Genomic DNA, 14059 nt, shown 5'->3' with positions numbered 1-14059 from the left:
CTCTTCAGCTTTCCACCCCACACACACCTGCAGCCTCTCCCTTGCTCTGAAGTCCTGACTGCTACGTCACATTGGCTGTCATACGGGGGCCACCTCAGCAGCATATAAGGATACAGAGCCCTCCATTTTCTCCAGGGGAACTGATCTCTGCCATCTGGAAAGCAGTTGTAATTCTGAGTTATCTCCAGCCCTCACCTGGAGATTGGACACATTTTACCTCAGAACAGCAAACTGTTTAGAATGTTAGAGGCAAAAGCCAATCAAGTCGCATATGCAAACGACCTCTGTGTTCCGAGGCAAAGGCCAATGAGGCTGCATATGCAAATAACCTCTGTGTTCTGATTGGCTATGGGGGGGAGAGGAACAGCAAAATGTTTAGAATGTTGGAGGCAGGACTCAGCCAAAGCAGCCAGTGGATAGGGAGACCCTCTGAATGACAGATCAGAGAGCGAACTGATTTTGGAGCGTGTGGAATATTCTAGAGAAGTGCCACCACCATTCGGCTTTTATGTATAAGGGAGATGTACATTACCAAGTTATGATTTTTTTACTCTAGTGTACATCACTTTCCAATTACTTATGGTGAACCTCATTTGCCATGTTATTGTCCACTTAAACCAGTTTGCAGAGATCCTTTTCTCCTACTGAAAACACAAGGATACATCCAGTTTCTCTACCAATTCCCCATCTTTGTTTACCAATCCTTCAACTTTTGTCATCCAAGAGCCCCTCCTCCACACCTAGTTTCTGGCTTCTGATTTTTTAAAAATGAAATGTAGTTTTCCATGCTGAACAAGTGTGGAAGACTGGCAACTGGCTGAATTTAAACAAGGAATAATACTGTGATTGCTAAAACCACTGAGCATGCCTACAAAGTTTCTTACGTTTCCAGCCCAGGTGCCTAAATTCTGTTTTGAAAGCATATATACTGAAGCACAATGCTAGACAGTGGTTCAAAATCCCAAGGTAATAACTATTTCAAGTAAACAATTCTAAAAAAATTATCTGATTAAAAAATCCTGAATGAGGAACACTTCATCTTCCTGTTCTGCTAAAATTAATTTCCACTAGAACAAGGATGGAGTATCAGCTTTAGTGATATTTAGGTAATAAAGAATAGGATAATATCGTTATTGGTGTATATACAAAGCAAAGCAGAGGCCAGCATCTTTGTGGTGTTTGTTATAACCATTACACACTCAAAGTAAACAGCAATTCTTCAGGGATAATTCTATTTTATTTGTTGAAATCCTGATATATATATCTGTTTTTTGCTCAATGCTGACCAGACTCATGTGGGATACCAGGAATGCATCTTCCCCCAAAGACTGGGGATTCCGTCTCCAAATACGGAGATTTGGCCAGTGGCATCTCACTGTCCCTCTAAAAAGGCAGTGACGATTCAGTGAGTCATGGCAGTGAATTTAAGGAGTGAGATATGTGCATGGGACGAGGGTGGAAGGCAAACAGTTGAGTAGTAAACTGGATCCCGTTTCGCCACAGTAGGCAACCAAGCTCGGTTCAGACAAAGGAAGGAAACCCTTTGCAGGCCTTTGTGAGGAACTCATTGGGGCCAGTACTGAGTCTAGGGTTGCCAGCTCCAGGTAGGGAGATTCCTGGAGATTTTCGGGTAGAGTCTATGGAAGCCAGGGTTTGGGGAGGGGAGAGGCCTCAGCTGAACAGAATGCCATATAGCCCACCTTCTAGAACAGTTATTTTCTCCAGGGGGGATCTGTTGTCTGGAGTTCAGTTGTGATACCTGGTGATCCTCAGGCTCCACCTGGAGGTTGGCTGCACTAGGCGTAGTGGTCAGTGCTTCAGAGCAGGGTCTGCTAGATCCAGGTTCTTGCTGTAGAGGCTGAGTGGGTGATTTTGGACTGGTCACAGACTTTCAGCCTAAACTACCTCACAGGGTTGTTGTGCAAGACAAAAGGGGGAGAGGAGAATGATGTAAGCTGCTTTGGTCCCCATTGCAGAGAAATAATACTTTTCCTCCTGGGGAACCACTGTTGCCAATCTCCAGGTGAGGGCTGGAGATCACTCAGAATTACAATTGCTCTCCAGATGGCAGAGATCCGTTCCCCTGGAGAAAATGGTGGACTCTGTGGCAGTCAGGGCTTCAGAGCATGGAAAATGGTGGACTCTGGCAGCCAGGGCTTCAGAGCACGGGAGAGGCTGCAGGTGTGTGGGGGGGGGGATGGAAAGCTGAAGAGAGAGGGGGAAATAAAGGTAGGTTGAGGATTGGCTGGGAAGGAGATAGGGTTGCCCACTCCAGGTGGGAAATTCCTGGAGATTTGAGGAATGGAACCTGGAGAGGGTGAAGTTTGAGGAGGGATGGGACCTCAGAAAGGTACAATGCCATAGACTCCACCCTCCCAACCAGCCATTCCCTTCTGGGGAACCACTGTTCCCAATCTCAGGGGTGGAAATCGCTCAGAATTACAACTGATCTCCAGGAGGGAGGGGGGAAGAGATGGAAAGCTGAAATCAAAGGGGCAGATAATGGCAGGTTGATGCTTGGCTGAGAAGGAGATAGGGTTGCCAATTCCACGTTGGGAAATTCATGGAGATTTGGGGTGTGGAGCCTGGAGAGGGTGAGGTTTGAGGAGGGATGGGACCTCAGACAGGTACAATGCCATAGACTCCACTCTCCAAACCAGCCATTTCCTCATGAGTAACAATTGTTGCCAATCTCCAGGTGAGGGCTGGAGATCACTGAAATTGACAACTGCTCTTCAAGTAGCAGAGATCAATTCCTCTGGAGAAAATGGTGGACTCTGTGTCATTATACCCTGCTGAGGTCGCCACGGCACATTGACGCTAAGTGCCCAAGGCCTTGGCACTCTCCAAGAGCCTCTTTTTAGAGCTCGTATTTATTTCCACAATGGGCCTTATTTCTAATAAATAATAAATACAGCTGAAGATGGGAAGCAAATAAAAGTTAGGTTGGTGAATGGCTGAGAAGAGAGAATGGGGCAAGTAAAGGGGAGAGGATATGGAGGAGGGTTGCCAGGAGGGAAAGGGGAAATAACGAGGGGAGGGGGGAAAGTGAGGTGCCCCCCCCCAGTCCTTGAAGGCTCCATACTTAGGTTGGTGAATGGCTGAGAAGAGAGAATGGGGCAAGTAAAGGGGAGAGGATATGGAGGAGGGTTGCCAGGAGGGAAAGGGGAAATAACGAGGGGAGGGGGGAAAGTGAGGTGCCCCCCCCCAGTCCTTGAAGGCTCCATACCATGCAAGTGGGTCTAGCCCAGCAGCTGCACCACACAACTGGGCCATAATTTTCCTAGTCAGAGGCTGCTGGAAGGCAGGGAGAGAGAAAACAAGATGGGGGGCAGGTAAAGTAAGTTGGTTGCTGGGTGGGAAGGAGAGGAGGAAGCAAACTAATAGAGGCTTTCAGGGAAGGGAAAGAATACATAATAGGGAAAGGGAAACTGATATGCCTCCTGCAAGTCCTTGTGGGTTACCCCTTGTAAATATACAAATAAACAAGTGTATCAAATTATTTCCATAAGCTAGTGAAATACCAGTTTGGCCTTTTGTGCACCTTTTTGACCTTTAACTATTCAAGTTCCTTTGTGTGCTATGTTATTGTATCCCCCTGAAATCTTTGTGTCTTTGTTCAAATTACTCCAGAGTTAATTTCACTACACTAAAAAGTATTGAAGTGTGCTGTGTTCTTCTTTTTTTGTCAGTAAGTATGTTCATGTGCTTATAGTAATCCTTATGAGGCAGCCTGAGCAGTCTTGGTATTTTATTTAGGTATGCTCATCAGACAAAAGTCCCCATATTAAGTACAGTGTCTAGAGGCATTTGTACTTGTACTAGTAGCTTGACAGGATGATTGTACCTTCCCTTTGCCTTCCTCTGGTGCATAAATGACTGACTTCTCTCGTTCCATGGCCCACTATTCTCCTGAGGGTGGTCCTGGGACTGGAAGTGGTTAGCTCCATGATAAAATTGGCACATGTAGCAGTCAGTGTACATGAGTACATGTACTCAGTCACAGAATTATATATAAATACATATTAGCTACAAAAAATATTTTTAATGTGATATTAAGAGTGTGGTGTATGTGTTCCTTACAACTTGAAAACATTTTTGGCATTGGTAAGCAAATTTGGAACTACTAGTTGGCCATTAGACCATTATTCTTGTGCCATTCACCTTACTTCCGCAGCCCTGCGCTGGTTCCTTGGCAAATACGATGTGGAGGATGTGATTGAAGAGATGCGGGAAGAGCAGCGCTCACTTGCCTCTGTGAAGACTGTGTCCGTGTGGCATCTCCTGACAGACCGTTCTGTGCGATGGCAGGTGCTCTCTGTTGCAGTGATCAACATGGGCATGCAGCTTTCAGGAATTGATGCTGTAAGAGCTAGCATGGACTTAAATCTCAGGACACTTGTCCATCCATCCACCATGTCTTCCTGTTGCCCACCTCTTCCTCCTACATCTTTACATTCAGTATGGTCTTAATGCAACCCTTTTGTCATACTTGTATCAGAAGCCCCATTACATACCTCTCTACAGCATCTCAGCTAACTGGAGCTGAATAAAACTGAGCCACCAAAGACATGAATCACAACTGGGGACATTTACCCACCACTGAATTATTCTTTCTCTTTTATGTGATGTGTGAAAAGTGATGTCATTCTCTAAAACCATGTCTTGTAAATAAGTATTCCGAAAAGTATTCCCACTATCTGGTTTATGGTGTCCCCCCCCCAAAAAAATGTTCATTAGTTCTCTCTCGTTTGTGTTTAAGGATTAGGTGGGAATTGTATGTGGGAGGTTATGCCTACCTCCCTGGATGCCTAGTATAATTATTCCCAGGATGGACCTGCCATTTCCATTCAACTAAGAAGAAGAAAAATTGCCAAAACAGAATATAAACTGGGTCTGCTTGAGCTCATGACTTTTGTCTCTTCCTCAACAGATCTGGTTTTACACAAATATCATTTTTGAGAATGCTGGAATCCCTGATCCAGAGATTCCCTATACCACGGTGGGCACCGGAGCCATTGAAGTTGTTGCTGGTTTGATAGGTGTAAGTGTGGAACATCCTGGATTGGGTGATGCTTGCCCTTATGGTGATGTGGTTTTAGTGCTACTTTTTGGCCACTGTGAAATAAACTTGTATGTCCTTTTTACAGTGACATTAATCTTTTACCTTAACACCAGGCCCTTGCCAGTGTTTAGGGCACACCCTTAGGAAACATGCAGCAGGAAGAAAGGTCCCACAACTGGGTGGGGCTCTGTTATTGCCTCTGTCCTTTCAGGCTTAATGTTCATCTCTGCCTGCCAATATTAAAGGAAAGATTGCTGGGCTGGGTATCAGAGGTATCAGAGGGTAGCTGTGAAATCGCTCTGAGTTTGTAGGCTAGAGTGACCTCCACTGGCTGCAAAGTGTCAATGCCAGACTGGGGAATGAAGAAAGCTGTGGGCTGGTATAGAAGAGAGTCCTGGATGATAGCCAGAGGTGCTCAGGGAGTTTTGGAAGTGAAGCTGTGGTAGCATGTTAAGGGGATCGAAAAAGTTAAGAAATGCAATCATGCAGGTATTGCATTCAAGGTGAGACAGACAGAGGGGGGATTAGGAATGGTTAAGTAGGAGTGTATGGAAAGTAACCTTAGAGGGCAGCAGCATGAAGGAAACGGAAGGAGAGGCATATCTCCAACATAAGCTTTTCCTGGGAGAAGTAAGCTGGACCTTTCACTCTGAAATACGAATGGGTTCCTTTGTCACTGCCTGATCCTAGCAGAATGCACTTTCAGGCACTCATTCTCAGCTCTCTTCGTATCTTGTCCTGTACTTCAGCCAGGAAGAAGCTAGCACATCTCACTGACTTGGCCTCCTTATTTACCAGATGCTGCTTTTTGGCTAGTATTCGTTGCAGCTCCACCTTATTCTCCTTGTCGGCTCCTGCTCAGTGAATGATGGCAGCAATGCTTTCTTGGCCAGAGCACCAGATCAGACAAAGGGTGGCTGGAAAGAGAGTTGCCTGGAAAGGTTCTCTAGCTGTCCTTTATTCTCCACTGACAGAAGGGAGAAATGGAGAAGGTGGTAAGCACAATCAACTGCAGAGTGAAGCTCTGTTCCACATGTTTCCTTCTTAGATGGGGCACCTTTGAACTAGCCTAGACTCCCCCTGTTTAAAGAAAGGATGAATGTGAAGAGCAGCTGCTAGGTGAAATTGTATGGGGGAATCAGGGGCTATATTGGTATTGCAGGACCAGCCTTCACATATTCTCACAAACTTGGGGGTCTAATCATAGTGCAGCCAATCAGACATTTTTGCCCCTGGGAGTCACCTAGGCACTTAATTATATACATTATCGTCATTGAGAGGAACAAGGGTAATCAATGGCATCTCCTATCTACAGAGAGTGACTTGTCAGTAATCCTGAAGGACAGAAATAATTTACTGAGTAAGAAGAAGAAGAGTAAAAAGCTCACATCCTGCTATAGGAAGAAATTTGTAACACTGATTTGCCTTGGAATGTGATTCAAAAGAAGTCTTCTATTGTTAATAGCCCATAAATTGTTAATAGCCCATAAATAGCCCATGGAGCAGACTGGTAGAACAAGGGCTTCTGAGGGGTGCAGAAGTCACTGTCAAATGCAGATGAGCTCAGTTACAGGCTTACTGGTCACATGGGATAGGCAGGCCTTTGTTTTTTTGTCCGACCAGAGGAATAGACGAATCCTGTGTCCAATCCATCTTGAAGTTATCTGTTTGTACTTAGAGGTGTTACACTCAGCTCTGTCACGGCCTCTCTGATTCCAAATCTCAGCATAGCTGGGGACAAGTTTTCGGCCAGGTATCACCCTGGGCTGTTCAAGTGTCAGACCTGAGTCTCCCGCTATTACACAAATGCACAGCTCTCTCTCCCACCAACCGCCTTTTGCTGCCCATCAGCAATGCCTAACTCCGGCAAGCTCATCGCTCCATCAGCCTGATTGCTCCTGAGTGCCGGCAAAAACGGCCCCCAATGGATGCACTGAGGTTGGTTATAAAATTACAGGCATTTGTTCTGCTGTCAGCAGCTTTCCTGCTTTGGCTTCCTTCTGGCAGCATCTTTTCCCCCCATCGTGGAAGTTTCAGGCTCCTGGATCCCAGAACATCCCCCTCCCTTCCCTCACCAGCCCTAACCCCCTCCTATTGCTGGAGGCAGAGGCAGGATCCCGCCTCCCAGGCTAGTCTGCTGGACACTACTCCTCTTCCATAAATAAACTTACGAATGACTGTGTCCGAGCCTCCTCTCCATCAGCTTTAATCAAGCAGGCCCTTTGGTACCACCTGCATTTAATGTACCATATCTCAGGCCCTTCCCCACACAAGAAACAAAACCAAAGAGTTCTAATTCTTAGATCCTAACCCATTCATTCTTGGAATGCATAATTCAGGAGAGCTGATGTTCCCATTATTCCCTCCCTGGACCTCACCCTCCTCCTTGGTATGAAGATGGAGCCCTGAATTTCTACAGGTCAGCATTCTGGCCCCTAAAGACAAGCAGAGGGGGATAGATACACACAGGGGTCATTTTGTAGAAAAAGAGGGGCAGGAGCTCATTAGCATAGCTCATTAGCATAACTTATTTGCATATGCCACACCCCCTGACATCACCGGAAGTGTGTCAGAAGGCAACCGCTCAGGCTCCACTGGACTGTTTTGGATTGCTAGCTATTGGGGGTGGGGGATGTGCAGATCTGTCCTTGCAGAGGAGGGAGAGCTTGTACCTGAATAAAACTTGGTCTTAAAGGTGCCACTGTACTGGTTTGGACGGGGGAGGCGGGGGGGGGGCTCTGCAACTTACCTGGCTGCTTCTTGCTCCGATTGAGGGCTGCTGGGAGCAGGGGGTGGGGCTTGTTGCATGTGCTCCTGCAGGAAATGACCCCTGGATACACACAAAACCCTAATGTAATCAACGTCTTCATTTTTTTTTTTTACAGTGTTTCACCATTGAGAAGTTGGGGCGCCGGCCTCTTGTCATCACTGGATTTTTCTTCATGGGCATCTGCTGCTCAGGCATCACCATGTCCTTGGTGCTGCAGGTATAAGCATCCTCTTAGCTATGGCTATGCCTGTAGTACAGGTTGTTAACAGAATCCCTGCCAGTTACATCCACCCCACCCTGAGATATGATTTGGTGGTCCTCAGTAACCCCTTCCTGTCTTCTATGCAACTCTTTTTGCAAAGGTTCTCTTCCCCTCTTGTAGCTAAAATGTACACACAAAGATAATTTGGTCCTAGTCAAATGTGGATTGATTTAATGCACAGTAACAGAGCTTTAGGTAATGGAATTTGGAGGGTGTATATATGTGAAGCTCAGCTAAGTACAATTCTATCTAGCTCCCTTGGAGTGTTCCAACTATTGGCCATTTGCAAATCTCTTCTTTGGGGTCAGAGTGTTGGCAACAGGTGCTGGCAACAACCTCTGGCTTTCCACTGAGTTATTGTTTGTTTGGATTGTGTTGCCCACTGGATAGGGGACTTTCTCAGATTACGTTTTCACAGTTTAATCTGTTCTTAATATTCCTAAAAATATTATCAGGATCTTTGTTGCTAATATTCCTGATTTAAAAGTTAAACTACTGTTGGATTCTCTGGCTTTCAACATTTTGCTGTTTGACCATGTAATCCACAATTATTCTACTGTAATGTTTTTATTGTGATTGTTTTTAATATGCTGTAAGCTGCTTTGGACATTAGAAAACAGTGGGATACTAATGTTTAAATGTAAATAACGTATGTGACATGCCTCTCGAATTGCATGAATCATGCAAGTGAAGGGTGGGTACCAGGAAGGGAAAAGCTCAGAGCTAGGCTAGTAAAGAGCTGTGGATCAGAATGTTAGAGCTAATGTGTCTGATCAAACAGGCATAGGATAGCCTGCAATATACAGGCTAGAACTGAGCTTATCAGTGGAACATGCAGAGGTGGCAGGGACAGTGGTAGAATCTGAGAGAAAAACAGAAATCACTTCTGCTAATTATTCTGCGGAATGTCTGTTCTTCCTGCAGGCGACGGTGTCCTGGATGCGTTATGTCAGTGTGGCCTGTGTCATTGGGATCATTGCAGGATTCTGTATGGGACCAGGTGAGTCCCTGGTGCCAAGTGGGAACACCCCAGGAACAGCAGTATGGCTAGACTGCCATTGAAGTCCATGGAACACCAGCAGAACTGGGGGGGGGCGGTGAGACATCAGAGGTCTGGACTGAAGACCATCAACCAAGCTAAGACTGAGGATCTCAAGAGCAGGACTGTGAGGGACAAAGGGTGAGAAGTGAGTCATGGGATACAGGTTAATTCAGGCTCTCAAGAAAGTCTGTGCCTAGGAAATGAACAGTGAGGAACTTTCTTCTGCTGAATCACCCTCTCTGTGTGTGTTTTACCCACTTAGATTTGGTTGAAGGTATGAAACGTAGACTTGGCTGTGGAATTTTGAGCGCTCTAAAGGTCACGGGTAGCGAGACAATGGCAGGAAGTGATTTATGCTTTGATATAGTTCCGTGGCTTCCTGTCATACCTTAGAAGTGGCGGAATGTGGACTGTCACTTGAAATTCCAAAGGCCCAGTGCCATCTTGCTGTGGACTGCAGTCAGTTCCTTTGCCTGCTGCTAACAAAGGGGTGAAAGCACAGCACTCTAAATATGATGGACGAGGCAGCTGCTGGTTTACCCAATTGATGTATTAGTGCAGCCGCCAACAGATCCATAACTCATTGTCGGCCCAGAATTTATTCGCTGTAATTACATCTTTAATTAGGATTTTAATGGCTCATTGTTCACAAACAATGATGAATCTGACTTTTAAAATAAAAATATCTCTCTTCCCACTTTGGGTGATCTGTGAGCAACGCTTGATCAGGGGTTCTAACACTCCCTGGATGGATTTTTATTAAAGGTTTTTTTTAATTATTTGAGGAAGCAAATCTATATGCTCCTGAAAGAAAGGGATGGTGATTGAACTGCCACAGTCTGAACAAGCAGATCGTTGTACAACAGGGAAATTATTACAGAACTGAAAAGTTCCTGATCCAAAGGTTTGTGCTCCTCTGTATGGTAGATGAAAGAAGCCTCCAGTTACCAGAATGCTGCTTCCCTAAGAGTACAGTTAAGCCAAATCCTGGGTGGCAGAAATCTTGAACATTTTTGTGGCTCTCTTAAAGTGCTTCTATTTTCAATGATTTTTCAGGGGGCACTCAGTAAAACTATTCATAGGGCACGGGGCATACATAGGGCATGGAAAGCCAGTTTGGTGCAGTGGTTAAGTGTGCGGACTCTAATCTGGGAGAACCGGGTTTGATTCCCCACTCCTCCACTTACACCTGCGGATGACCTTGGGCAAGCCATAGCTCTGGCACAGCTGTCCTTGAAAAAGAGCCGTTTCTGTCAGAGCTCTCTCAGCCCCACCTACCTCACAGGGTGTCTGTTGTGGGGAGGGGAAGGGAAAGGAGTTTGTAAGCTGCTCTGAGACTCCCTTGGGTAGTGAAGGGCGGAGTATAAATCCGATCTCTTCTCTTCTTCTTCTCTTCTTCTACATATGGTTTGCCATGTTGAAACATGTTGAAGGGTGGAAATATCATTACCTCCCCTCTAAAGTTCATTATATGCCACCCACCAGGGCTGGGGGCAAAACTTGGGGCTGCTGCTTGCTGTGGAAGACCCTGACACTGTGGGCTGGTTTGGCAGCCCCCCACCTGGGTTTGCTAACTTCCAGATGGTGGCTGGAGATCTCCTGGAATTACGACTAGTCTCCAGAGATCAGTTCCGTTGGAGAAAATGGCTGCTTTGGAAAGTGGACTGTATGGCATCATACCCTGCTGAGGTGTCCCCCCCAAAAACCCTGCCCTCCCTTGGCTCTGTCCCCCCCCCTTTCCAATTTCCAGATCTTGCAACCCTACCTCCATCCCTGGTGCCCTAAGCAATCAGCTAGGTGGGCCTAATGGATGGGCTGGCCCTTAAACACTCAGATGTGTGTCCCGGTGTGCATTCAAATGTGCATCTGAGTGTGGTTGTTTATCCACATTATACTGCTGTCGGTGATATATGTGCTTGAATGCACCTTCTGACATAATAAGAGCTGGGTCAGGACTTTTGACTGAGGGCAGTGCAGTTTTGTTTGTTGTCATCATATCAATGTGTAGCCAGATCTGACTGGCTCCATGTAGCTCAGTTTTGTCAACTGTGACGTTCAGTGGCTCTCTTGCTTATGGCAGAGAAAGGTCTTTCTCAACCCTTCCTGCTTTAGCTGCATGCAAAACATGTGCTTTTCCACTGAGCCACAGTGCCTCCCCTACTTGACTGGGATCAAGAGAGGGGGAAAACTTAAATTAAAAAAAAAATAAGGCGAAAAAAGCATTAACAGTAAATTAGCAGAAAAATCAGAGAACAAATCGACGCAACCATGCATGAAAAATAACACAAAAGGCAGGAGTCTAGGGATGCTTTTTGCACTCCTCAAAGGCACTTTTTTCCTGAAAAATGAAAAGATGAAAATTCAAAAGATGAAAATTCATTGCAGATCTATTTAAGTTGACTTCTCTTTATGATTGCCATTCTAGTTTGTCTCTGCAGAGGGCATTCTGCCAGCAATACAGGTGGGCTGTAAATAAAGTCATTAATAAATAATCTTGTGGGTAATTGCAGTGTTTTAGGAGCCTAGGATTTAAAACAGCCTCCTTCAATAGGAATTGAACCAGCCCTTAAAAGCCACTTGCAGATCCAGCTTTGTCCCTCTACCAACAGTCTGGCTTTGTCTAAAACCCAGCTTGGCCTAACCAGTGTCTTTCTCATGCAGCCGGGGTCCCTTTTTTGATGACAGCTGAACTCTTCAAGCAGTCCCACCGCCCATCTGCCTACATTGTGGGTGGGTCCCTCAACTGGCTCTCAAACTTCACCGTGGGGTTTGTGTTTCCCTTCCTGCAGGTAAAACATGGTGCTTTGAGTGGGTGGTGTGGGTGAGGATCTAGGGACAGAGATTCTCACATGATAGTTCCTGGATAACACCCAAATGACCAGACTGCTGTATTTTCTGCCTGGTCTAGAAAACCCCAGCTACTGCACAGCATAATACGTTCTTGGGAGAAAGTGAACTTGGAACTGAAAAAACAAACAAATAGGTGGCTATGACAGGCACACGACAACAGTGGGTACTTGAGAAGAACCACCAAATTACTACTGAAGGTAACAGTGGTGCAGACAAAACACTGAAATGGGCTGCGTCTTTCCAGACTTCATTTTATGTCTTATACTGCGGCTCCAAAAGGGCACAGAAGGACCAGTCAGCAATCTTTAGATTACAAAGGGAGAGAACTTGCAAAAAAGACCCAGCTGGTCTCAGCAGACCACTCCCTAATCCAGGTGACAAGAACGCACCAAATGGCAAACCAGTCCTACTTCAGGCAGCATTTTCTATAAATTGTATTCAGTACCTCAAGACCAGAAATCACTATGTTCTAAAGGCAACTGGAGCTTCTCTCAGATAAACAGCACTGGAAAGCTACACTGCATGAGGGAAAGATCCCAGGTTGCTTGCTGCAGGGCAAGGCAAAGATACTGGCCTTTCTCAGGCCAGAACTGCACCTCTGGCTTGACCAGCTGTCTTCCATAGGACCTTGCAGCCATATTGACAGCAGTTGGGGGAGTCATGCATTTAACACTGCTATAATGGAGAATGAATCATGCTAATTTATTTCAGTCATAGTTTGGGGCTTTCTGGCTCCCAGTTTTAGAGCTATGCATTCTAGAATATCAAACCCTCTGCTCAGTGAGGAATGCATCAAGAGTCTGTGATGGTTAGGGAATGGTAGTCAGGTCTGAGTGCCCTAAATACTTCAAATGGTGCTGGTTGCTTCCTGTTGTGTTGGACAAAGTGAATGTATCACAAGACTGGAAAATGCCACTGTTTGTTTACTTCTGATTGTCCTGACCCCACTTTGTTTCCATCTCCAGATGTCGGCTGGTGCTTTCTGCTATCTGGTCTTCTGTGGCATCTGCATTCTGGTTGCTTTGTATGTTTATTTCATTATCCCAGAAACCAAAAACAAGACATTTATGGAAATCAGCCGTATCTTTGACTCTCGCCACTCCTTCTTCTCCTGCTTGCCAGACTCTGTCAAGATGGTCAAGTTCAATGGCTATGGTGCCCTGGAGAACAGCTCCCTGGAGTTCTCTGGTTCTGGATCCAGCCCAGCATGAGGCTCTCCCTTTTGCGCTTTTGGGAGACGGCTGTCCTCCCTGTTGCGAAGCCCTAGTCCTCTGCCACTGAACAGAAGGAGATGAGAACTCAGCACAGATTCTCTTCCTTTGGTGCCTTTCTTCCTACCTGGGTCAGCAATACAAAAGGGACTTAGGGAGGAATTTGGGAAGAAGTCTCTGATTCAGATCTACTGAGGCTGCCTCCTCCTTCCACCCCGGCCCTTTCCTTCTCCTGAGAGCTGAAAATCAAGAGAGCTGGGTGACAGCCGTTTTCAGGAAACTGGTCTAAAAAGACATTCTAGACTGTCATGGGACTTATCCTCTTTCCTTTTGGGTTAAAATTTAGAGGGATTTAGGGTGACGTATTGATGCATCTGCAGGTTTATAGTGTATAGTTTGATGTCAGAGAGGTCAACAATAAGAAGACATCTCTGTTGTACTGCAACTGAACAGCAACCTCAGAATCTCAGCAATAGACCAACATAAAATTTACACATATTTCTAAGTGTGCAGTAATAGATATACACCCCACATTTGATCTCAGTACTATCTGCACTTATGCGGTCAACTGAATTTAGACTTAATGAAGTTTCTGCACACCCCCCCCAAGAGAGAATTCAAGAGGTTGAGCCTATAGACTTGGAAGATCAGAAGATTTAAAAAAACAGACAGAAGCTTAATAAATTTATCACACAAGAATAATTGATCTGTATTCTTCCCACCGCACTGCACCCCAGTAAATACAGAGATCATGAGACCCACTCGCACCTGTGCTGTCCTCTCTTAAGAACAATCTGCTTTGGTGATGCAAGGAAACAGGTCCAGAACATGGGCAGTTCCAGCCCAGATTGTTCTGGTC

The 14059-nt window shown here is 45.7% G+C and overlaps 1 protein-coding gene across 1 annotated transcript in view; it reads left to right on the top strand.

Moving 5' to 3' along the window:
- LOC107114423 (solute carrier family 2, facilitated glucose transporter member 9-like) overlaps window positions 1-13334 on the top strand; it is a 31719-nt gene extending 18385 nt beyond the window's left edge. Inside the window, exons 7-12 of the mRNA XM_015415897.1 lie at window positions 4178-4365; window positions 4934-5044; window positions 7951-8052; window positions 9022-9097; window positions 11801-11928; window positions 12955-13334. Coding sequence (XP_015271383.1) covers window positions 4178-4365; window positions 4934-5044; window positions 7951-8052; window positions 9022-9097; window positions 11801-11928; window positions 12955-13200 — 851 coding nt within the window. The 3' untranslated portion in view covers window positions 13201-13334. The remainder of the gene's footprint in view (window positions 1-4177; window positions 4366-4933; window positions 5045-7950; window positions 8053-9021; window positions 9098-11800; window positions 11929-12954) is intronic.
- Window positions 13335-14059: the final 725 nt, after the last annotated feature.

This window comes from Gekko japonicus, unplaced genomic scaffold (assembly GCF_001447785.1).
Source record: "Gekko japonicus isolate JY-2015 unplaced genomic scaffold, Gekko_japonicus_V1.1 scaffold59, whole genome shotgun sequence".
NCBI lineage: Eukaryota > Metazoa > Chordata > Lepidosauria > Squamata > Gekkonidae > Gekko > Gekko japonicus.
This window is presented reverse-complemented; position numbering and strand designations above follow the sequence as displayed.